Consider the following 27,176-nt stretch of genomic DNA (forward strand, 5'->3'; position numbering starts at 1 on the left):
ATGTTGCATTAGGTGAATCATGGGCATAGCAATGTTGCATTAGGTGAATCATGGTATATCCTGACTTAGTGCACCAAGATAACACTCTGCGTACAGTCCAACCCCGGAGCACACATTCATATCATTAACTGAAAACTTCTAACACTGATTACACAAGAACCACAAGACGGATTTCTTCACCCCATGTATCATTTAAATCAGTATAACGGCGCCAACCTGACAATGACTGTAGTTTACTTAGCAAAATCCTACTGACGGGTTCACTTTAAGTAAATGACACTCTCCAAAAATGTTGCCGGCCTTTGCAAAACCCCTAACATTAGTTTAGAGATAATAGTTGCTTTCAAAGAATGGAAAAAGTCACAGTCTGATGATACAAAGCATACAGACATAAGTTTAGGTACAGCAGTGGTATCTGCATAAGGGGAAAGAACCCCATCAGCCATCGAGTATATGGTCAGTGGATTCCAGAAACTAAATAAAGGTGTTTTCGACTTTTTGCAAAGTTGACCCCAAGTGCTGGCAGATGTGTAAAATAACAAAGCCGAATGACACTCACCCCCCTCCTCTCCAGTACTGAGTCTCCACCACTCTTTCGATCTCTACATTTTGGCTACTAATGTAGACCGCAAGAGCTGCTGAACTCAATGATTGGCTTCAGCAGTGATATGAACTTTCAGTATAATGTAACCACTGCAACCAAAACACCGAGACTGAACGTTGGAGAACTGGTGCGGAGGAGGGTGAGTAGCATGTGGCTTTGTTGTTTTACTTGGCTGCCAGTGACTTGGATTTACTTTACTGAAAGTGGTAAACACTTTAAATGTGCACCGCCAGGGCAGAGTTATGGTGGGCCGATAAGTCTGTTGGCCGGCCATCCCTATGCCTAATATGCATTACGCAGTGTCTAAGGCTGGTCAGACTGATGGACCTGTAGTGTCATAATGGTGACATGGCCACAGGTTCAGAGGCGGTGGGAATTCTGAACTCTGAACACTGCAAATGAATGAGAGGAGAGATGAAAAAGGAGCCTGGAAAGCTCTCTGTACACTCTCCATCCCAAAAACGTCATCCCCCACCCCTGCACTGGGAAGGCAAGTATGCCTTTACAATTGAGGTGTATTTTAAGGGGTCACTGCTTTTTTTTTCCCCCACTGCATTATTTCTGCAGTTGTCCACACCAAAATTCACAATAATATTTTTGCTCTTTTTGCGGCATTTTCCCTTTTTTTATTCATTTTCGGTTCAGGTTGCAATTTTTAAAATGCACCAAAAAATTCACAGGTCGACCATTTCTTTAACCGGACAATGGGCAGGAATTTGGATGAAATCACAGCCATTTTGCTTGAACTGTTAAATGCTGCAGATTTTTTTGCACAAAAAAAGTGCAGCAGAAAAATTTAACATTTACGCTACATAGGAACATGGAATAAGGGTATTTTTAGAATTAACAATCAAAGAGTTGAAATCTTTTGGAACCTCATAATACAAGTTCATTGCTTCTAAGTCATCGGTGACTAATCATTTTCAGCACTTAGGAAAGGTCACATAACAAGTATTTTTACAAGGTTGAAATACAACTACAATGACAAAGGATTCAATCAGGTTCGGACTGGCCCATCGGTGAACAGGAAAATCCTCCGGTGGGCCGCTCTGAAGGAATGCTAATGAGCAGTGCTATATTACTTGATTCACAATTTGCAGAACAAGTTCCTTTATATGACTAGTGAATGATATAATGGCCTCTGGTGATATGTTTGCTAATGATAAAATTGTTCAGAAATATTTACATATTTTGTTTCAGTTCTTATCATTTTCGAGATCTCGGCTTTTTAGATCAGTGGCCAGAAACTTTCGTCTCTAAATACAGATTGTAAAAATTGTATCAACTTCCTGAGAGATAAATCCATCAGCATCACCAACTCCTGGCCTAACCCAATAATGTGCTACAATATATTGGTTCATATAAAATGTACCAGCTTGGAGGCAAAGCTCTATAGAAAAAAGGGAATTGTAGTAAATCATCTGGTGTGAGAAACATTAAGTCGCTGCACGTTTTACGCCTCTGGGTGTAAGAAACGAATGTTCTCATTCACTGAGAGCAAGATGAGATGTGAAACATTGCATGTTAGAAAATTAAGTAAGCTTTTATTATTTAAAGGGTTTCCAGGAGATGAAAAATCTAGCTGATTTCAGGAGACGTGATAAAAATATATATATATATTTATATACTCGTATAAATCATTACTCCCTTGAAACTGTATGCCCGCCACTGCTGCAGCACTATTCCCTTGGTGGCCCTACCAGTCTCTTACTTGTTGATGTGTTGCACATTCGCTCAAGTTTAATGCTGCGCATGCACACCAGAACAATGCTGCACTGTGAACGTGATCAACACTGAACATGAGCACCAGACCAATGCTGCACATACGCACTAGACCAATGCTGCACAAGAACAATGCTGCTCATATGCACTAGAACAATGCTACACATGCACACCAGAATATTGCTGCACATGCATACGAGACCAATGCTGCACATACTCACCAGAACAATGCTGCACATATGCACCAGCACAATACAGCACATTCACACCAGCACAATGCAGCACATTCACACCAGACAAATAGTGCATATATGCACCAGAACAGTGCTGCACAAGCACACATGAACAATGCTGCACATACGCACTAGAACAATGCTGCACATACGCACTAGAACAATGCTGCACTTGCGCACCAGACCAAAGCTGCAAATGCACTCCAGACCAGTGCAACACATTCACATAAGACCAATGCTGCAAATGTGCTCCAGACCAATGCAGCACATTCACACAAGACGAATGCTGCAAATGCACTCCAGACCAAAGCAGCACATTCACACAAGACGAATGCTGCAAATGCGTTCCAGACCAATGCAGCACATTCACACAGGACCAATGCTGCAAATGCGTTCCAGACCAATGCAGCACATTCACACAGGACCAATGCTGCAAATGCACTCCAGACCAACACAGCACATTCACACAAGACCAATGCTGCAAATGCGTTCCAGACCAACGCAGCACATTCACATAAGACCAATGCTGTAAATGGGCTCCAGACCAAAGCAGCACATTCACACAAGACGAATGCTGCAAATCCACTCCAGACCAACGCAGCACATTCACACAAGACCAATGTTGCAAATGCGCTCAAGACCAAAGCAGCACATTCACACAGGACCAATGCTGCAAATCCACACCAGACCAAAGCAGCACATTCACACAAGACGAATGCGGCAAATCCACTCCAGACCAACGCAGCACATTCACACAAGACCAATGCTGCAAATGCGTTCCAGACCAACGCAGCACATCCACACAAGACCAATGCTACAAATGCGTTCAAGACCAACGCAGCACATTCACATAAGACCAATGCTATAAATGGGCTCCAGACCAAAGCAGCACATTCACACAAGCGAATGCTGCAAATCCACTCCAGACCAACGCAGCACATTCACACAAGACCAATGCTGCAAATCCACACCAGACCAAAGCAGCACATTCACACAAGACGAATGCTGCAAATCCACTCCAGACCAACGCAGCACATTCACACAAGACCAATGCTGCAAATGCGTTCCAGACCAACGCAGCACATCCACACAAGACCAATGCTGCAAATGCGTTCAAGACCAACGCAGCACATTCACATAAGACCAATGCTGTAAATGAGCTCCAGACCAAAGCAGCACATTCACACAAGACGAATGCTGCAAATCCACTCCAGACCAACGCAGCACATTCACACCATAATAATGCTGCACAGGTGCACCAGATCAATGCTCCACATGCCCACTTTACCAATGCTGAACCCATTGACTGTCTGCAGTGGTCACATGCGAATCTACAGTACATCATCACTTCAAGATAAATTACCAATTCTATTACAGTAATCCATAATTATTCTGAATTTCTCTTTTTTTTTTTTCTTCATAAAATAACTAAAGTTGTCAAACCCAATTTAAAATGTCAGGGTAAGCCAAGACAAAGTGATCTCTTGCTCCATGGGGTGACCAGCAGGAATCTAAATGCGGCTACCAGGTAAAATATTGCTCATGAACTTAGCAAGGTCAGTATTTCTTGTTTTTTAGAATGTTACTCAATATAGAATGATTTTATATACAGACCACTAAATAACTTTACATATATAAAGAGAACAAAGAATAATAATAATAATAATAATAATAATAATACAGATCGCTTACCTATTAGCTGCAAATTTTTGTGAAATATATCCTCCCGGTATCTGTGTCACTATATAGCCCCAAAAGAATGATCCATGTATCATGCCAACTGTCTCGGGGTCCCAGGTAAATTGTGCTTGCTGGTAAAATACAATTAAAGAGAACACGTCATAACACTGAAGAAAAACATTCATAAATGCAGAAGAGCCTCTTCAAAGAGGAAGAGAACAAGGTCTCAAGCAAAACTCCCTGACCTGAAAGTCTCCAGCTTGACGTTCTCCTCAAAGGCAAATTTTACTCCCCAGACCTCCGTCAAAGGTCTCTCTTATACCACATGGTAGGGCACAGCCAATCAGGAGGGACTATCAAAGCCTGTATAAAAGCTAAGGCAGGGATTGCAGCAGCCACTTTAGAGTGCTTTAGAACAGTGACAGGATATCAGATGATCACAACTCAGCAATAGAGATAGGAAAAGAAAGCCTTAAAACATTGCTGCAAAGAGAAATGTCTTATACAACTGAATCACTGAAGAAAACAAGAACAGCAGTCTGCAAATAATTCAGGAATTCAATTGATAAAGGGAGGGAGGACAAGCAGAGATGCCATCAGCATTGCCTTGACTCAGTGTAATTGATCAGTGATATGATGGAACTGGTTTTGGACTTACAATTACACATTGTTTTTCTTCATTCTACACTATGTTCCAAATTATTATGCAAATGACATTTTTATCAGATTTTCCTAAATGGTTGGTGCAAATGACAGTCAGTCTAATAAAAGTCATCACCCGTTAGAGTATACATCGAATTTTATTGAAGAAACCTCCCAATGATAACAGTATAATCTCCAAAATGAATACAAACTCACAATGCACTGTTCCAAATTATTAGGCACAGTAGAATTTCTAAACATTTGATCTTTTAAAGAACTGAAAATGCTCATTTGTGGAATTTGCAGCATTAGGAGGTCACATTCACTGAACAAAAAAGCTATTTAACTCCAAAACCTCCTAACAGGCCAAGTTACATGTAACATAGGAGCCTTCTTTGATATCATCCTTCACAATTCTTGCATCCATTGAACTTGTGAGTTTTTGGAGAGTTTCTGCTTGTATTTCTTTCCTTCAGAGCTGCTGTTTTGATGTGAACGGCCTCCCACCCTCATAGATCTTTTGCTTGATGATACTCCAAAGGTTCTCTATAGGGTTGAGGACAGGGGAAGATGGTGGCCGCACCATGAGTTTATCTCCTTTTATGCCCATAGCAGCCAATGACTCAGAGGTATTCTTCGCCGCATGAGATGGTGCATTGTCAGCATGAAGATGATTTTGCTCCTGAAGGTTCTGCTTTTTATACCATGGAAGAAAATTGTCAGTCAGAAACTATATACTTTGCAGAGGTCATTTTCACACCTTCAGGAACCTTAAAGGGCCCTACCAGCTGTTTCCCCATGATTCTGGCCCAAAACATGACTCCTCCACCTCCTTGCTGACGTCGCAGCCTTGTTAGGACATGGTGGCCATCCACCAACTATCCACCAACTATCCACTACTCCATCCATCTGGATCATCCAGGGTTGCTCGGCACTCATCAGTAAACAAGACTGTTTGAAAATTAGTCTTCATGTTTGTCTGGGCCCACTGCAACCGTTTCTGCTTGTGAACACTGTTTAGGAGTGGCCGAATAGTAGGTTTATGCACCACAACAAGCCTTTGAAGGATCCTACACCTTGAGATTTGAGGGACTCCAGAGGCACCAGCAGCTTCAAATAACTGTTTGCTGCTTTGTAATGGTATTTTGCCAGCTGCTCTCTTAATCCAATGAATTTGTCTGGCAGAAACCTTCCTCATTATGCCTTTATCTGCATGAACTCTGTCTGCGCTCTGTTTCAGTCACAAATCTCTTCACAATATGATGATCACTCTTAAGTTTTCGTGAAATAGCTAATGTTTTCATGCCTTGTCCAAGGCCTTGCACTATTTAACACTTTTCAGCAGCAGAAAGATTCTTTTTATTTTCCATATTGTTTGAAAACTGTGACCTGCTTAATAATGTGGAACATCATTTTTAAGTAGTTTTCCTTTAATTTGAATCACCTGGAAAAAAAATTATCCCATGTGTTTAAGATTGATTTCAGTGATCTATTGAGCCCTGAGACACAATACCATCCACGAGTTTATTTGAAAAGCGAAACAATTAAATCTTTATGACACTTAAATGCAATTTGCATAATCATTTGGAACACAGTGTATATGTACTAGAAAGCAGCAGCATGGCTGCTCAATATTTTTTACATGAAGAAAATATCAAATTGTTCTCAGAGACAGTCCGCTTGCTAGTCACAAATGACTGTACAAAGTTTTCTTGTGCAATACTTTTGATGAAGGGGAATAGTTGATTTTTAAAAATACAAAAGAGAATTCACTAAAATCCAGACATTTCTTTGTGCTTGTCTACCTCACAAAGTGTGCTTGTCACAAACTATTTTTTGTGCATATCAAATCCATACATGCCACACCATTACAGAGCCTCATTACAGGTGCTGGCTTTTTGGATGTACAGTTGTACTCAAAAGTTTACATACCCCTGCAGAATTTTTGCTTTCTTGGCCTTTTTTCAGAGAATATGAATAATAACACCAACATTTTTATAACTGACCCACTTGTTTTATCTTAATTACAATGGTTTCTGGGGGTCAGTGTACAAATATGATGAATATTCTCACCTCCACAACGAGTTTGTTCCCTCTGTACACTGTGTTATTATTCACCATACTGACGATGGCTACACCCAGGTTACATCTGATACCAAAAGAGATACAGAACCCAAGTCCACTCATAATGGCAATAATGTAACGTCGGGGCAATCCAAAGCATGTACAGTCTACGACCGGCTGGCTTTTCTCGGTCTTGATCACAGGCCTTCCTTCCTCTGTCAACTCGATTGTTTCCCCATTTGTCTGCCGTTTTTCCAATATCCTATAAATAAAAAAAAAGAAAAAATTTAATTAAACTTGGTTGTAATCAAATTATTTAGGTTTGGATAATAATTTTAATTATCCACTTTCAGATAATCCTGGTTCCAAACTATGCTTTACTTGTCTCCACTCTAGCATTTCTTGTTATATTCTCAGAAGTTTTGGAGCACATACCTATGTTATTTTCATCTAGGTTTTGCAGCACGGTTAATGTCATCCATCATAGCATAACTTGAAGCTAATGGGCCTTAGTGAAAAAATTGTAACAGAGTTCCATCTATCGTCAATAGTATTAATGTTCTCATATGGGGAATGGAATCTTTTGGACCCCCCAAGCTCCAGGGCCTGGATGTAATTGCAAGCCCTGAACCCACTATCGATACACCCCTGTTAAAGTGAAAAAATGAAAGCCAAAGAGGATATTGAGATGACAGCAACACAGTGAGAGCTAGAGAGAAGATCAGTTGACAGCAGCATAATGAGAGCCAGAGAGCAGATTGAGGTGACCTCAGAACAGTGACAGCAAGAGAGGAGATCGAGCTGACAGCAGCACAGTGAAAGCTAGAGAGAAGATTGAGTTGACAGCAACACAGCGAGAACTAGAGAGGAGATTGAGGTGACAGTAGCACAGTGAGAGCTAGAGAGAAGATCGAGTTGACAGCAACACAGCGAGAACTAGAGAGAAGATTGAGGTGACAGCAGCACAGTGAGAGCTAGAGAGGAGATCGAAGTGACAGTAGCACAGTGAGAGCCAAAGAGGATATTGAGGCGACAGCAAAAGAGTAGGAGCCAGAGAGGAGATTGAGGTGACAGCAAAACGGGTAGAGGTAGAGAGGAGGTTAAGGTGACAGTAGAACAGCGAGAGTTAGAGAGGAGGCTGTGGTGATAGCAGAACAGTGAGAGACATAGAGGAAATTGAAGTGACAGCAGCTGTTATGATCCTTAGTGGCTGAGGATCACAGAATGAACTAGCTAAGTAACTGAACATAGAACGAGCTCTAGGGAGGTGGTAACTGGACTGACCGCAAAACCTGATCCTAACCAAACACACTGAAGGTAGCCGGTGAACGTGCCTAAATTCCTGGACGTCTCGACGCAGCCTGAGAAACTTGCTACCCCTATAGAGAAAGTAAGACCTCACTTGCCTCAGAGAAATGACCCCAAAGATATAGGAAGCCCCCAACAAATATTAACGGTGAGGTAAGGGGAAAATACAAAACGTAGAAATGAAAACAGATTCAGCAAATGAGGCCCACTAATACTAGATAGCAGAAGACAGGCAGGGAACTGTGCGGTCAGTAAAAAACCCTATACAAAATATCCACGCCGAGAATTCAAGAACCCCCACACCAACTAACGGTGTGAGGGGAGAAACTCAGCCCCCCAGAGCTACCAGCAAGCAAGGAAATCACATATTAGCAAGCTGGACAAGGACAAGTAAATAACCAAGAAACATATTGAACACTGATGAGCAAAAAATAACCAAACAGAAAACTTAGCTTCTCTTGAAGAGACTGATAGCGAAGGAATTCAGGAGAGATCAAAATAGCACTGAATACATCGACAGCAGGCAAACACTGAAAGTCCAGGTGAGCTAAATAGGAAACCAGCTAACAGATAACGAGACAGCTGATCCTGCCTCAGACCTGCAGAATGACACAAAGAGCCACCAGAGGGAGCCCAAAGACAGCACTCACACAGTACCACTTGTGACCACAAGAGGGAGCCCAAAAACAGAGTTCACAACAGTACCCCCCCCTTGAGGAGGGGTCACCGAACCCTCATCAAAACCCCCAGGGTGATCAGGATGAGCCACATGGAAGGCATGAACCAAATCGGGCGCATGAACATCAGAGGCGACAACCCAGGAATTATCCTCCTGACCATAGCCCTTCCACTTAACCAAATACTGAAGCCTCCGTCTAGAAATACGAGAATCCAAGATCTTCTCCACCACGTACTCCAATTCGCCCTCAACCAGCACTGGGGCAGGGGGCTCAACAGAAGGAACCACAGGCACCACATACCTCCGCAACAAAGACCTATGGAACACGTTATGAATGGCAAACGACGCTGGGAGGTCCAAACGAAATGACACCAGGTTAAGGATTTCCAAAATCTTATAAGGACCGATGAAGCGAGGCTTGAATTTAGGAGAGGAGACCTTCATAGGAACATACCGAGAAGACAGCCATACCAAATCCCCAACACGAAGTCGGGGACCCACACCGCGAAGGCGGTTGGCAAAGCGCTGAGCCTTCTCCTGTGACAACTTCAAATTGTCCACCACATGGTTCCAAATCTGCTGCAACCTATCCACCACAGAATCCACCCCAGGACAGTCAGAAGGCTCAACCTGACCCGAGGAAAAACGAGGATGAAAACCAGAATTGCAGAAAAAAGGCGAAACCAAAGTAGCAGAACTAGCCCGATTATTAAGGGCAAACTCGGCCAATGGCAAAAAAGTCACCCAATCATCCTGATCAGCAGAAACAAAACATCTTAAATAAGTTTCCAAGGTCTGATTAGTTCGCTCGATTTGGCCATTCGTCTGAGGATGGAAGGCCGACGAAAAAGACAAATCAATGCCCATCTTAGCACAAAAGATCCGCCAAAATCTGGACACAAACTGGGATCCTCTCAGACACAATATTTTCAGGGATGCCGTGCAAGCGAACCACATTCTGAAAAAATAGAGGAACCAAATCGGAGGAGGAAGGCAACTTAGGCAAGGGCATCAAATGGACCATTTTGGAAAAACGATCACACACCACCCAGATGACAGACATTCTCTGAGAGACTGGAAGATCCGAAATAAAATCCATGGAAATGTGCGTCCAAGGCCTCTTCGGGACAGGCAAAGGCAAAAGCAAACCACTGGCACGAGAACAGCAATGCTTAGCCCGAGCACAAATCCCACAGGACTGCACAAAGGAACGCACATCCTGCGACAAGGAAGGCCACCAAAAGGACCTAGCCACCAAATCTCTGGTACCAAAAATCCCAGGATGGCCTGCCAACACCGAAGAATGAACCTCGGAAATAACTCTGCTGGTCCATCTATCTGGGACAAACAGTCTCTCTGGTGGGCAACGGTCAGGTCTATCCGCCTGAAATTTCTGCAGCACTCGTCGCAAATCTGGGGAAATGGCAGACAAAATCACTCCCTCTCTGAGGATACCAGCCGGCTCTGAAACTCCCGGAGAGTCAGGCACAAAACTCCTAGAAAGAGCATCAGCCTTCACGTTCTTCGAACCAGGCAGGTACGAGACCACGAAATCGAAACGGGAGAAAAACAACGACCAACGAGCCTGTCTAGGATTCAGCCGCTTGGCAGACTCGAGATAAATCAGATTTTTGTGATCAGTCAAGACCACCACACGATGCTTAGCTCCCTCGAGCCAATGTCGCCACTCCTCAAATGCCCACTTCATAGCCAACAACTCCCGATTACCAACATCATAATTCCGCTCGGCAGGTGAAAACTTTCTTGAAAAGAAAGCACAAGGTTTCATCACCGAGCAATCAGAGCTTCTCTGCGACAAAACAGCCCCTGCTCCAATCTCAGAAGCATCAACCTCGACCTGAAAAGGAAGAGAGACATCAGGCTGACACAAAACTGGAGCCGAAGAAAACCGGCGCTTCAGCTCCCGAAAGGCTTCCATGGCCGCAGGAGACCAATTCATCAGAACCCTTCTTGGTCAAATCCGTCAAGGGTTTAACCTCGCCAGAAAAATTAGCAATGAAGCGACGGTAAAAATTAGCAAAACCCAAGAACTTCTGAAGACTCTTAACAGATGTAGGCTGAGTCCAGTCATGAATAGCCTGGACCTTGACTGGGTCCATCTCAATAGTAGAAGGAGAAAAAATAAAACCCAAAAAGGAAACCTTCTGTACTCCGAAGAGACATTTTGAGCCCTTCACAAATAAGGCATTAGCACGCAGGACCTGAAATACCATCCTGACCTGCTTCACATGGGACTCCCAGTCCTCAGAAAAGACCAAAATGTCATCCAGATACACAATCATAAATTTATCCAGATATTCTCGGAAGATGTCATGCATGAAGGACTGGAACACAGAAGGAGCATTAGAGAGTCCAAAAGGCATCACCAAGTACTCAAAATGGCCTTTGGGCGTATTAAATGCTGTTTTCCATTCATCCCCCTGCTTAATACGCACAAGGTTATACGCACCACGAAGATCTATCTTGGTGAACCAACTGGACCCCTTAATCCGAGCAAACAGATCAGATAATAATGGCAAAGGATACTGAAATTTGACCGTGATTTTATTTAGAAGACGATAATCTATACAAGGTCTCAGAGAACCATCCTTTTTGGCCACAAAAAAGAATCCTGCACCAAGAGGGGAGGAGGACGGGCGAATATGTCCCTTCTCTAAAGACTCCTTTATATAACTCCGCATCGCGGCATGTTCAGGTACAGACAAATTAAAAAGTCGTCCCTTAGGGAACTTACTACCAGGAATCAAATTTATAGCACAATCACAATCCCTGTGAGGAGGCAGGGCACCGGATCTGGGCTCATCAAATACATCCTGGTAGTCCGACAAAAACTCAGGGACCTCAGAAGGAGTGGAAGAAGCAATTGACACCAAAGGAGCATCGCCATGAATCCCCTGGCAACCCCAACTTGAAACAGACATAGCTTTCCAATCCAGAACTGGATTATGGGCCTGCAGCCATGGCAGACCCAAAACGACAACATCATGCAAATTATGCAGCACAAGAAAGCGAATCACCTCCTGATGTACAGGAGTCATGCACATGGTCACTTGAGTCCAATACTGAGGCTTATTCTCAGCCAATGGTGTAGCATCAATTCCCCTCAGTGGAATAGGGAATTCTAAAGGCTCCAGAACAAAACCACAGCGCCTGGCAAACGACAAATCCATCAGGTTCAGGGCAGCACCTGAATCCACAAAAGCCATAACCGAGTAGGATGACAAAGAACAAATTAAAGTAACAGACAAAATGAATTTAGGCTGTATAGTACCAACGGTGACAGATTTAGCGATTTTTTTTACGCGCTTAGAGCATGCTGAGATAACATGAGTTGAATCACCACAGTAAAAGCACAACCCATTTTGACGTCTATGATTTTGCCGCTCAATTCTGGTCAGAATTCGGTCACATTGCATAGACTCAGGTATCTGTTCAGAAAACACCGCCAGATGGTGCGCAGATTTGCGCTCCCGCAAACGCCGATCAATCTGAATGGCCAAAGCCATTGAGTCATTCAGACTTGCAGGCGTGGGGACCATTAACATTCTTAATGGCTTCAGAAAGACCTTCTCTGAAATTTGCAGCCAGGGCACACTCATTCCATTGAGTAAGCACCGACCATTTCCGAAATTTTTGACAATACACCTCAGCTTCATCCTGGCCCTGAGAGAGAGCCAGCAAGGCCTTTTCTGCCTGGTTCTCAAGATTAGGTTCCTCATAAAGCAAACCAAGCACCAGAAAAAACGCATCCACATTCAGCAATGCAGGATCTCCTGGCGCCAGGGAGAAAGCCCAATCTTGAGGGTCGCCACGTAACAGGGAGATAACAATTCTAACTTGCTGAGCGGAATCACCAGAGGAACGAGGTCTCAAAGAAAGAAATAATTTACAATTATTCTTAAAATTCAGAAACCTAGATCTATCTCCAGAAAACAACTCAGGAATAGGTACTTTTGGCTCAGATATAGGACTGTGAACAACAAAATCCTGAATGCTTTGCACCCTTGCAGCAAGATGATCCACACTAGAAGTCAGACTCTGAATATCCATGTCTGCAGCTGAACTCAAAGCCACCCAGAGATTAAGGGGATGAGAGAAGCTGGACAGACTGCAGCAAAGGGAGAGGAAAAAAAAAAAAATTGTACTCAGGACTTCTCTTATCCCACTTCTGCGATGCATTAAACACTTTTTGGCCTGCTGTACTGTTATGATCCTTAGTGGCTGAGGATCACAGAATGAACTAGCTAAGTAACTGAACATAGAACGAGCTCTAGGGAGGTGGTAACTGGACTGACCGCAAAACCTGATCCTAACCAAACACACTGAAGGTAGCCGGTGATCGTGCCTAAATTCCTGGACGTCTCGACGCAGCCTGAGAAACTTGCTACCCCTATAGAGAAAGTAAGACCTCACTTGCCTCAGAGAAATGACCCCAAAGATATAGGAAGCCCCCAACAAATATTAACGGTGAGGTAAGGGGAAAATACAAAACGTAGAAATGAAAACAGATTCAGCAAATGAGGCCCACTAATACTAGATAGTAGAAGACAGGCAGGGAACTGTGCGGTCAGTAAAAAACCCTATACAAAATATCCACGCCGAGAATTCAAGAACCCCCACACCAACTAACGGTGTGAGGGGAGAAACTCAGCCCCCCAGAGCTACCAGCAAGCAAGGAAATCACATATTAGCAAGCTGGACAAGGACAAGTAAATAACCAAGAAACATATTGAACACTGATGAGCAAAAAATAACCAAACAGAAAACTTAGCTTCTCTTGAAGAGACTGATAGCGAAGGAATTCAGGAGAGATCAAAATAGCACTGAATACATCGACAGCAGGCAAACACTGAAAGTCCAGGTGAGCTAAATAGGAAACCAGCTAACAGATAACGAGACAGCTGATCCTGCCTCAGACCTGCAGAATGACACAAAGAGCCACCAGAGGGAGCCCAAAGACAGCACTCACACAGTACCACTTGTGACCACAAGAGGGAGCCCAAAAACAGAGTTCACAACAAGCAGCACAGTGAGAGCCAGAGAGGAAATCAAAGTTACAGAAACACTGTGAGAGCCTGAAAGAAGATTGAGGTGACAGCAAAACAGTGAGAGCTAGAGAGGAGATCAGATGACAGCACCATAATGATAGCCAGAGAGAAGATCGAGGTGACAGTAGTACAGTAAATGCCAGAGAGGAGATTGAGGTGGCAGCAGCACAGTGAGAACCAGAGAGAAGATTGAGGAGGCAGCAGCATAATGAGAGCCAGAGGGGAGATCAAGGTGACAGCAGTACAATAAAAGCCAGAGAGGAGATCGAGGTGACAGCAGTACAGTAAAAGTCAGAGAGGAGATCGAGGTGACAGCAGAACAGTGAGAACCAGAGAGAAGATTGAGGTGGCAGCAGCACAGTGAGAATCAGAGAGGATATTGAGTTGACAGTATAGTGAACTAGTAGATATTTAGCCAAGAGACAGCATCATTAATAGTTACAATCCCATCCTTAATGGTATGTCCATCTGTATAATATTAGACACAGAGTTGGTACAAGCAGTAAGATTCTATGTGAGCTACAACTGTATGAGGAAAATTGAAAACATGGTTATGATGGTGCAGCAGAGCTGGTTTTCAGGGGACATAGATCTCACTAATTACAGTGTGGGGAGTAAAGGTTGTGGACAGCACAGTGATTGAGTAAAGGAGGGACAGGATAAGCTTTGCATGAAAGGGATCTAGCAGCAGCTAAGTCCCGCTGCTGTTTCCTATGAGTGGTCTCAGTTTCATGCTTACTAGAGACAAATCTAATCTAACAATAGACAATGGACAGAGAGCTATAATGGAGGAAGCCAGAACTTTAGGGCATTTTTACAAAGGAAAGACACTTTCTGTGAATAAAATGGCTTATTGTGCTATATAGTACACTGTCTATCAAATGGAGATAAGTTTAAGGAAGAGCCGGCTTATTTAATATTAGTGTTTGTGTTTTTTATTTATTACTTTTTTTGTTAAATTTATATATACATGACCTAAATATTTTTGTTCTACTTGAAGGATATGGACACAATTAGAAGATATTAAAAAATATTGGACAATTTGACTTCTAGGATTCATAGTACAGAACAACCTGTAGAATCAGTTACTAGCTGGTCCATCAGGAAGCTTGCTTTGGCAGAAAAGCTGACTTGTTAGCTTTAAGGTACCTTCACACGAAACGACATTATAACGATATCGCTAGCAATCCGTGACGTTGCAGCGTCCTCGCTAGCGATATCGTTTCGTTTGACACGCAGCAGCGATCAGGATCCTGCTGTGATGTCGCTGGTCGCTGAATAAAGTCCAGAACTTTATTTGGTCGTCCGATCGCTGTGTATCGTTGTGTTTGAAAGCAAAAGCAACGATACCAGCGATATTTTACACTGGTAACCAGGGTAAACATCGGGTTACTAAGCGCAGGGCCGCGCTTAGTTACCCGATGTTTACCCTGGTTACTAGCGTAAAATGTAAAAAAAACAAACAGCACATACTCACATTGCGTCCCCTGCAGTCTGCTTCCTCCTCTGACTCAGCGCCGCAAAGTGAAAGTGAAAGCAGCACAGCGGTGACGTCACCGCTCTGCTCTCACTGTACGGCGCTCAGTCAGTCAGGAAGTGGACGCAGGGGGACGTGAATGTAAGTATGTGCTGTTTGTTTTTTTTAGATTTTACGCTGGTAACCAGGGTAAACATCGGGTTACTAAGCGCGGCCCTGCGCTTAGTTACCCGATGTTTACCCTGGTTACCAGGGGACCTCGGCATAGTTGATCGCTGGAGAGCGGTCTGTGTGACAGCTCTCCAGCGACCAAACAGCGACGCTGCAGCGATCGACATCGTTGTCGCTATCGCTGCAGCGTCGCTTCGTGTGAAGGTACCTTTACTGTGTTGACTGGGACAGAACCATCAGAGATTGGAGAAATGTAATAACAGCTCTATTGTTCTGCTGGAGGTCTAGATAAGACAGGAGAGTAAATATATACACGCATATAATGGCGTATATCCAAATTGCAATTTATCACTAATCCGTGGGATAACTGATAACTTTCTGACTACTGGGGTCTGGAGCTCTGCAATGCCCCGTTCTGGATTGGTGGAGGTGGTAGTGATTGGACAACCTAGCAATCAGTAGGCTTGCCAAGTTAAGGGTAGTACCAAAAGGAAACAAAATGATTTTTTAATATGTGTGCAACCTCTGCCAGTGCACCTCTAGTCTTAAAAAAAATCGAGAAATATAATGTATATGAACATAATAAAAAGCGGAGCTCAGTGCTTGTTTCATCGGCCATTTTATATATCTCTTGTTATGAAGCAGAAAATGGTTCTCTGATCATCTCTCAGTGACAAGTTTGGAAATGTTAACTTTTTCCTCCATGTTTCAGTGTTTAAAAATGGCTCATTAACAGCTGTGAAACCTTTCACTTCCACATTATAGCTGTGAAAAAGAACCTGAAAAATCAGGAAATTTTTTTTTATCACTTCTCACATATCAACTATTTATAATACGGGTAAGGAGGAGGAAAACATCTACCAGTTTATCCTGTAACGGCTTCGATATTAATGCTGGTTTATTCACCAAATTAATATCAATATTTCTATAAATTACTGTCTTGTACATTCATATCTTTACATTTCACATGTAAAAATATCTACTTACTATGGTGTTTATGTCAAAAAGACATGCAATTGCTATGGTTGCTAGATTGATTGCTAATTTGGCACAATCACTTTTTTGGAGGACTTTATATATTAGATTTAATTACAATTTTTATACGTGAAACCAGAAACTCAGAAAAGAAGGACAAAAATGATGACTTTGGGGGCTGAAAATATTTATTGCACCATTTTTACAAGCATTCAGACATTAAAATTACTATGTTCCATAACAAGGAACCCTCCTGACAGTTTGTACTGAGTTAAAAGCCGTCGGTCATTAATTACAGTTGATGAGCAAGTAATCCAAATAACCTACAGATTGTACCCCGTCCCTGCAATTGTAGTCATAGTTGTAAATATAATAGGCGACAGATAATAATATATCCAATATAAAGGCGCTAACACAAATGCAGTTGGCGTAACTTCTGCTCCTCAGCCTGTAAATTCAAGCATCAAATCTAGAATTAAATATCAATTCACGTAATGGTGGTCACATGCTGTCAGCTGAAAAGGCGAAACCTTGGACAGACTTAGCATTAGCCACCTCCTATAGCAGGTACCACCGAGGAACCCTGGCATCTTGACTTTTAACGGGTACCCTGGGTTGTATCCACAGAGTAGTTGCTAGCCAAAGGAGCAAGACAAAGGCAAGTTTAGTTGAACTAGCTGGGACAGTAATTGGAGATATAGACCCAAGGACAAAATAGGGAGACAAACCGAAGTCAGGGAACCAGCAGGTCAATCAATCCAAGTAGTTGAGGCCAGGATCAGGGAGAGAAAAAGAAAAAGATGAAGTTGGGGTCAGGTCAGATAGTAAAAGAGCACACCACCAGTACAGAGAAACCAAATACAATAACTGGCAATTTCCAGCAGACTACTGAGAGTTTAAATAGAGTGTGGTGCTGCCCTATAGACCACAACTGGGAGTGAATTACTCATGCTTAGTAGCTGGACAGCACATAAATCCATTCTCCCTGGCTGGACAGCACCAGAGGTCCCAGCCACACTATCATTCCTGGATAACAGTGCCTGCGCTGCTCGGTGTTATCATAAATACCAGTCCATCACCAAAGTGAATATGATGGAGCTTGGTGACAGAAGCAGATGTTGATGGAGCAGCTAGGGATATAACAGATTGATTTATGCTGTTTGGTAGCTTCATTCACTTACAGGCCACATGCTCTATTCAGTGAAATATTAAACTCCACTGAACGACTAATCCACATACACCCTGGTTATTCCCCGGCCTCTCATCTCTGTCAATCCCTTCACTGGCTCCCCATTGCCCAGAGACTCTAAATCAAAACCCTAACCATGGCATATAAAGCCTGTCTCCTCCTTACATCTGTGACCTCGTCTCCCGGTATTTACCTGCACACAACCTCCAATCTCACAAGATCTCCTGCTCTACTCCCCTCTTATCTTCTCTTCCCACAATCGCATAGAAGAATTTTCCCGTGCATCCGCCCTACTCTGGGACTCTCTACCCCAACATATCAGACTCTGGCCTACCATGGAAACCTTCAAGAAACCTGAAGACCTACCCCTTCTGACAAGCTTACGACCTAGCATAACCCCCCATCCACCATACCCAATGCACAACCAGCTCTATCCTCACCTTCGGTATCGTCACCCATCCCTTATAGATTGTGAGCCCTCACGGGCACGGTCCTCTCTCCTTCTGTACCAGTCGATGACTTGTACTCTTCAAGATTATTGTATTTGGTTTTGTGATGTATACCCCTTTTCACATGTAAAGCGCCATGGAATAACTGGTGCTATAATAATAATAAATAATAATTAGTGATGAGCGAGTGTACTCGTTGCTCAGGTTTTCCAGAGCACGCTCGGGTGACCTCTGAGTATTTATGACTGCTCGGGTATTTAGTTTTCATCACGGCAGCTGAATGATATACAGCTATTAGCCTGCTTGATTACAAGTGGGGATTCCCTAGCAACCAGGCAACCCCCACATGTATTCAGCCTGGCTAATAGCTGTAAATCATTCAGCTGCCCTGATGAAAACTAAATCTCCGAGCAGTCATAAATACTCGGAGGTCACCCGAGCGTGCTAGGGAAAACCCGAGCAACCAGTATACTTGCTCATCACTAATAATAATAATAATAATAAATAAATATGGAGAATAGTCGGAGATTATTGAAATTACTGCAACCCCTTTGTTTCCTTATAGATAGATAGAAAGATAGATAGATAGATAGATAGATAGATAGATAGATAGATAGATTCTAGCACTGCAGGTCATAATTAGATGCACCTGGCCTATCTTTAACAAAGAACTAGGGCCTATGTTCACAAGCTGTTTAAGTCTGCTGAATGAGCAGAGATGAGTGTGCTGAAGTGACCAGCCAAGATGTGGGCTGTAGCTGTAAGAGAGACAAGCCAGGGTCTCTCCTCAAGATAGAGACTGCACGGGGCAGCTAGGAGAGCTCAGCAGTCTGTGTGTTGGAGCTATAGAAAAAAGTGTGGAAGCCACGGCCTGTTCAGCGTGAACTGTGCCCGGAGTTGAACACTTCTGATTGCTGCTGGAATCAGCAGAAGCTTTAGCTGAATTGGATACGGAGACACGATAGGATCACCAACCGTTACACCGATGCCTCTACCTTGTGCCAGTCATTACATTGGCTACCCATCCACTCCAGAATCCAGTACAAAACTACTACCCTCATCCACAAAGCACTCCATGGCTCAGCACCACCCTACATCTCCTCTCTGGTCTCAGTCTACCACCCTACCCGTGCCCTCCGCTCCGCTAATGACCTCAGGTTAGCATCCTCAATAATCAGAACCTCCCACTCCCATCTCCAAGACTTTACACGTGCTGCGCCGATTCTTTGGAATGCATTACCTAGGTTAATACGATTAATCCCCAATCCCCACAGTTTTACGCGTGCCCTAAAAACTCATTTGTTCAGATTGGCCTACCGCCTCAATGCATTAACCTAACCATCCCTGTGTGGCCCAATCAAAAAAAAAAAAAATCAGGTTCCTCTCATCATGTTCTCATACACTTTATGCAGTTAATAGCACTCTATGTCTGTACTGCTAAATACTTAGGCAGTTAACTGGTTCATGCAGCTTTACATGAACACCTGAGCCTTACACTATGGCTGGTCCAAATAACTAAAGCAATTGTTACCATCCACCTCTCGTGTCTCCCCTTTTCCTCATAGTTTGTAAGCTTGTGAGCAGGGCCCTCATTCCTACTGGTATCTGTTTTGAACTGTGATTTCTGTTATGCTGTAATGTCTAATGTCTGTACAAGTCCCCTCTATAATTTGTAAAGCGCTGCGGAATATGTTGGCGCTATATAAATAAAAATTATTATTATTATATTATTATTATTATCATACCTCCTCAGGGTGTAAAGTGTTGCTTTGGGAGAAAGGACTACATTCTCTTTGGGTGAGCCCGTACCGACATATATGTGCCCTGCTAAATTAACTGTTTATTTGCCATTATACCTTTGTGCCGAGAAGTGGCTGTTTTTGTTTTTTGAATCCCTTGGAGTTTTATGAAAGCTATATATGTTTGTACCAAACCGCATTGCCTGAGCTAACGCTGCCTAATGCCTAGCTGAGACGGAATCCCTTCAATTGGTGGAGAATACAAGTAAGAAGTCTAAATAGCACAGGCAATTGAAATGTAAAGATTGAATGTCATGGGTAAAGGCAGCTAGAGCATTGCAAACACAGTCTAAAAGCATCGAGGAGCTGTCCTGCCGTAAGGTGACATTGCTGCGGTGTCATGGTGTCTCTGGTACAGCTTGAGGGAGCGCTGAGAGCTGGGAGTCATCTCTATCATGGATTTTTTCGGAGGAGAAATTTGGTCCTAAATGAGGTTCACATAGCACCTCGGTACAGAGAGATGCTGGAACTAACCAAGTCCCAGAACCAATGGACTGCCGAATTGGCCGGCACAACTCCTACTTTGCCTACCCTGCCTGCAGTGCTGGTCCTGATCCTGGCTAGGGCCCTCAGAAATGCGAGGTGACTGTGAGAAAATTACTCAGTCAAGGCATGTCTGGCCGAGAAATGGTGTCCAAGTTATGGGAATTCAGGACTCAGGGAATTTGGTGGCCCTGATAAGAGAAGGGGGTTGGGGTAAGGTGTATCTGTGGAGACACCAAGAACTTGCCTATGGCCCAGGTGGACATACGCACAGACTATGGTTCCATGTCCACCAATTTGCAGTGGTCATGGACTTGTTGCATGCAATTGTTATTGGCTGAGATTTTCCATTATTCTGGGACTTATGGGCTAAAGCTGTAGCACCAAGTAGACCAGCATGCTGCCAGGAGTCGGCTATGGTAAAAAGGTCACATGATATAAATGATGAATTTCCTTTTACTGTACTGACTAGAGAGGATGATGTAGTGTACACAGACCTGCATCAGTGCATGTGTAGCATGGCTGTGTGTCTGCAGAGTAGTATGGTTTGTGAAAGAATTGTGTGTGTGTTGTATGTTTGCGTGTAGTACTAGACTAACAGCATTTGTAGGCAGTGAGTATCTTTGTAATATGCATTTAGCAGAGCCTGTGTGTGCAATGAGCAGATAGCAGAGCCTGTGTGCATAATGTGCAGGTAGCAGAATGCCCGTGTTTGGTTTGGGTCGTTGTTATGTGCAGGCAAAGTCCCTTTAAAGCCCTGTGTAGGCTCTGTGTGATGGCACATGGTGCCCAGCCCATGGCTTTGGCAGAGGGGGATATGTAGCAAAGCCAGGTAGGACTGGATTAAATCCTAGCACAGCAGACCTTAATTAGATGCACCTGGCCTAGCCTTAACTAAGAACCAGGTCCTGTGCTCACTATTTGTGTCAGCCTGCTGAATGAGCACGGTTGAGTGTGCTGAAACTGGGGAGTGACCAGCCAAAATGTGAGCTGTAGCTGGGAGAGAGACAAGCCATAGTCTCTTTCTGAATGGACACTGCACAGGGCAGCTAGGAAAGCTGAGCAGTCTGTGTATTGGAGCCGCAGAGAAATCTGTAGAAGCTACAGCCTGTTCAGTGTGAACTGTGCATGGAGTTGACATTTCTGTTTGGTGCTTGAAGCTGCGGAAGCTTTGGCTGAAGGATATACCGAGACATGTTAAGACCATGCCTCTTCAGTGTATAAAGTGTCGTTCCAGGAGAAAGGACTAATCTGTTCAGGTGAGCCTTCACTGACATATATGTGCCCTACTAAATGAACTGTTTATTTGCTGTTACCTATGTGCCCAGAAGAGGCAGTGTTGCTTTGGGAGAAAGGACTACATTCTCTTTGGGTGAGCCCGTACCGACATATATGTGCCCTGCTAAATTAACTGTTTATTTGCCATTATACCTTTGTGCCGAGAAGTGGCTGTTTTTGGTTTTGATTCCCTTGGAGCTTTACGAAAGCAAATAAACTGCACGTGTTTGGACCAAACCACAGTGCCTGTGTGTGAACACGACCTACAGGGCCGGCGTCAGCACCCAGCGCACCCGGGTAAGTGCCGGGGCCCTGAGCAGGCAGGGAGCCCACTCGCCGTCGGGGACACTGGCGTGCTATAGTGCCGGCCCCCACAAGTGGACCCCAAGCCTGCTCCGGGCCCCAGCACTTGCGATACTTACCACTCCCGGTTCCAGCGCTGCAGCGTCTTCCATCCTCTGACTGTGACGTTCAGGTCAGAGGGCGCGATGACGTCACCAGTGCGCGCCTTCTGCCTGAGCAGTCACAACACAGAGAGCAGAAAGACGCCGACGGTGAGGAGTCCAGAGCAGAGCAGCGTCAAGCAACAAGAGGTGAGTATTTCATTTTTTTATTTTTTTTTACATTTGGAGCAATATATGGGGACCATCAGAAGGGGCCCATATATGGAGCATTATATGGGGCTAATTCTATATGGAGCATCTTATGGGGCCAATAATATAGGGAGCATCTTATGAAGCCAATTCTATAGGGAGCATTATATGGGGCCAATTTAATATGGAGCATCTTATGGGGCCAATTCAGTATGGAGCAGTATATGGGGCCAATAATATATGAAGCATCTTATGGGACTAATTATATATGGAGCATTTTATATGGCCAATTATATATGGAACATTTTATGGGGCCCATTATGCATGGAGCATCTTATGGGGCCAATTATTTTTGGAGCATTATATGGGACCCATTCTGTAAAGAGCATCATATGGGGCCCATTCTGTATGGAGCAATATATGGGACTCAGTATACTGTATGGGGACGGCCGATCATATACTGTATGGAGCATTATATGAGGCCCATCATATACTGTATGGAGAATTATATGTGGCTCACTATACTGTATGTATATTATATGGGGCCAATTCCGTATGGAGCAATATATGAGGCTCATTCTGTATGGAGCACTCTGTGGTGCCCATTATAATGTATAGAGCATTATATGAGGCTCATTATTCTGTATGGAGCATAATATTGGGCTCATTATTCTGTTTGGAGCAATATATGGGGCTCATTATTCTGTATAGAGGACTATATGGTGCCAATTATACTGTATGGAGCACTATATGGGGCCATTATACCGTATGGGGCAATATATGGGGCTCATTATTCTGTTTGGAGCAATATATGGGGCTCATTATTCTGTATAGAGGACTATACTGTCCGGTTTCTGAGCTAATGTAGAATGCACAATAGATATCACTCATGTAATGTAAGAAGTAAGTGAAGTCTTTGGCATTGTACTATGCCTATATTTCTCTGCCGTATCCTTGCATTATGAATTGTGGTATGTGTTATAGGGGCCCACCGGGACTCTTTCGCCCAGGGCCCATGAAAACCTGGAGCCGGCCCTGGCGACCTATGTACATTATGTGGGAGCTACTATTACATAGCTGCACCATATTCTGGGCGTTAGAGGGGATCTATACAAGAACTTAAGAAAGCAAACGCTTTAAAATTCAGGATCCTGGATACAGCTCAGTCATAAATACCTATAAATATCTGCAGATTTCCACTGAATATTTCACTCCACTTCCCTGTCAATTCCTGACATTTTTTGCCTTGTTTAGTCAGCAGCTCTCAGATGGAGTTGTTAATTGAGTGTTTCATTATTTTTTCCCTTGCAGGGGTCCCACGTCGTGGGGAGTGTGAACATATGGTGCTGGCACCAAGATCTTCAGGAAGTGGAGGAGAAGTGTAGCAAGTCCCCACTCTCATAAAATATGCATTAGCTGAGCCACCAAGCCCCTACCCATCCTATAAATAAATAATCTCACATGAAGGCAGGGGGGCTGCTCTTACAATTTAGAGCTGATCTCTCCTTTTGTAAGGAACCATTAAAGTCGTCCTCAGACCCCAAGCCTAACCACAGTTTGGACTATGAAATATCCCAGAGGTTATTACACAATACCAGTAATATACTGTATAATGAACTGAAATGAGTGCAGCAGCAAACTGGTGCAGCCACTGAAAGAGTGACAGGCGAAACACCAGGGGAAAGAGGACTGTAGACAGCAGCTCCCCAGTCACCTCTTCATGCGTCTATGGAAAGATGGATAATTGCCAGTAAAGCAGAGTTCACCAATCTGAAGCCCTCTAGGTAATCTCATAGTTCATAGTTTGGCCCTAGCTTCATAGCCACCAATTAAGTGAGCAAAAATGTAATATCCTACATAGTACTATAACTTCCATTAATGTGGCCGGCAAGTATTTTTTCACTCCAGCCATAATACCAAAAGGAAACTCGTGCCATAATTGATCCCACATCTATAATGGGTTATTAAAGGGGTAGTCCAGGACTATTATAGTTTTTACTATGAGCCTAAATACTAAGAGGTAGGTAGTTGCTAGCAGAAGCAACTACCTGCCTGTTCCACCCAGCGCCGGCTTAGAACGATCACCTACTGCTCCTGCCAGCGATTCAGCTGACCCATGTCAATAGAACAGCTCTTCTTCTTCTTCCGGGCTGTTCTGTTGACGGGGAGCGACTGCCGAGGTCATGCAGATTGACAGCTGGATCTCCGCAATTAGGCAGTAGCAAGCCGGCTGTTAATTAGCATGATGTCAGTAGTCACACTTGTCAACAGAGCACAGTGGAAAAGAAGCTGCTGCTCTACAAAAGTGACATCAGCAGAGTTCACTGAATCGCCGGCAGGAGTGATCTGTGACTGCTCTATGCCGGCAAAGATCAGCGCCAGGTAAACCAGGTGGCTAGGTAGTAACTAACTGCCTGCTAGTTTTTAGGCACATAATAAAAAAAAATTATATAGCCCTGGATAACCCCTTTACCAGCCACCAAGGATATCAGTTGATATTTGGGACTAGTCCTAGATAAAAAGGAATGCATGAAAAAATACAACTATAAAATAACCATCTGGTCAAAACTTACATGTAAACCTCAACTTAGACATTCTGTCTCTGTGGTTAGCATTTCAGCACTGGGGTCCAGTATCTGCATACATTTCATATATTTTCTCCATGTTTGTCTAAAGAGTAATCGTCTTTTTAATTTTTTTTTTTTTTTAAATCAACAGTAAATGTAAAAATAGGAAACTTTATAATATATCTTATTAATGGGAAAGTCTGTCTTCACTAAAGAAACATTTTAATTGAGAGTTTTGAGGATGAAAGATCAGTCCATGAGGGGAAAGAAGTAGATTTCTATGATAAGTTATATGTCAAAGTTGGCTATTTACATCTGTATTATTGATTTACGAAATAAAAATTAAAATGCGGGTTACTCTCTGCTAGAGATGGGCAGACCCCAGGATGTTCGGGTACAGTGGTTTCGGTCGAACAGTTAAAAAAAGTTCAACTTTGGGTACCAGAACAGTACCCAAACTCGGACCCCATTCACTTGAATGGGGACCCAAACATCCAGTGTTTGCCATGCTGTCATTTGCATGACAGTGTGGCAAACACTGCCTCTGATCGGCGGTAAGATCATTACTGCTGGTCACAGGGCCACAGTTCTCATGCTGTCAAATGACAGCGTGAACCCACAGCTGCAATCAGAGGTGAAAAGTTTAAAGCAGGCATGGCTGATGGGAGTATTCATCAGCTGACCCCTGTGTTCTAAATAAAATGTAAAAAAATAAAAGGTCCCCTGTATCTTTGATAACCAGCCAGGCAAAACTAACAGCTGTGGGCTGCAACCCTCAGGTGTCAGCTCTAGCAAGGCTGGTTATCAAAAATAGAGGTTTCCTCACACTGTTTTTTTAATTATTTAAAAAAATAATTTAAGAAAACGTCATGGGGTCCCCTCCATTTTTGACAACCAGCCAAGCTAAATCAGACAGCTTGGGGATGGTATTCTCAAGCTGGTAAGGGACCATGGATATTGCCCCTCCCCCAGCCTAAAAATAGCAGCCCGCAGCTGCCCAGAAAAGTTGCATCTATTAGATGCGCCAAGTCTGTCGCTTTGCCCAGCTCTTCCCACTTACCCTGTGGAGGTGGCAAGTAGGGTTCATATTTGTGATGTGGATGTCACCTTTGTGTTGTCTGGCTGGGAATACAGCCTCAGTCACCTGCGGAAACCTCAATGACATCACCGCTGGTCACTGATGCTGCACTCGAAGCATCTCATTCATCAGTGGTTGTTAGCCTGGATGGTCGCATCTTGGCACTGTCCAGGTTGAAAATTGTTTATCCCCAGACATGGATTACAGCATGGGACACAACGACGGACAGGTGAGGGATATAGTTGTTTTTAATTTTTGGTTTTTTTACAGGAGACGAGGGATTCAGTAGAATGGGCGTTAGGTGAGTATAACTGTGCTTGTTATTTTTAAATAAAAAAAGTAAAAGTGTGTTTTTTTATTTCAAATAAAAGACTTTATTCTGGCTGTGTCTTTATTTACCATATAACTAGATGATTAGTAATGGATATCTGTCTTATAGACACCTCTCTATTAGTAATCCGTGGACTTGATGTCATCAGACAATACAAAGGCGACATCAATCCCACAATTATGAACCCCACTTGCCACCATCACAGGGCAAGTGGGAAGAGCCAGGCAAAGCACCACAATTGGCTCATCTGTGGGCTGCTATTTTTAGGCTGCGGCCAATATCCATGGCCCCTTGCAAGCCTGAGAACACCAGCCCCTAGCTGTCTGCTCTGCTATAGATTGTCTGGTTGTCAAAAAGGGTGGAACCCTATAGGACAGCTTTCTAATGTTCGAGGTTCATGTAGTTACAAGCATTTTGTTGACTTTATGGAGTGTTACAAACACACTGTGAGCTGCAACAGTGCTAATAGGACCTTGCGAAATTTGAAGATGTTGACAACGTAAGTGCCTCTGTGAAGCACAGAGAAGCCACCGTCTACCCACAAAGAATCCTCCTTGATTGGTGGGTGCACCCTGTATTCAATAAATTTTAAAGTGCTGCCGAATATGCTAGCACTGTAAAAATAAAAAATATTATTATATTATTAAAGCTCCTCTGTGAGCACATGGCAAGTCTTCTAAGTTGTCACTGATGCTAAAAGGCTATAAACAGTCTCAAGGGTCATATTCAGAATATTAGTATCAAAGCTGGTCTTACTTGAACCGTGCCCATGGACATTAGGCTTG

The 27,176-nt window shown here is 43.5% G+C and overlaps 1 protein-coding gene across 1 annotated transcript in view; it reads right to left on the reverse strand.

The window, feature by feature from the left end:
- Positions 1-27,176, reverse strand: part of SLC17A7 (solute carrier family 17 member 7) — a 134,833-nt gene that overhangs the window by 58,907 nt on the left and 48,750 nt on the right. Inside the window, exons 2-3 of the mRNA XM_077259644.1 lie at positions 6,955-7,207; positions 4,252-4,370 (exon numbers count right to left, since the gene is read on the reverse strand). Of these exons, the coding sequence (XP_077115759.1) occupies positions 4,252-4,370; positions 6,955-7,207 (372 nt within the window). The remainder of the gene's footprint in view (positions 1-4,251; positions 4,371-6,954; positions 7,208-27,176) is intronic.

Source organism: Ranitomeya variabilis, chromosome 4, assembly GCF_051348905.1.
Source record: "Ranitomeya variabilis isolate aRanVar5 chromosome 4, aRanVar5.hap1, whole genome shotgun sequence".
Taxonomy (NCBI): Eukaryota; Metazoa; Chordata; class Amphibia; order Anura; family Dendrobatidae; genus Ranitomeya; species Ranitomeya variabilis.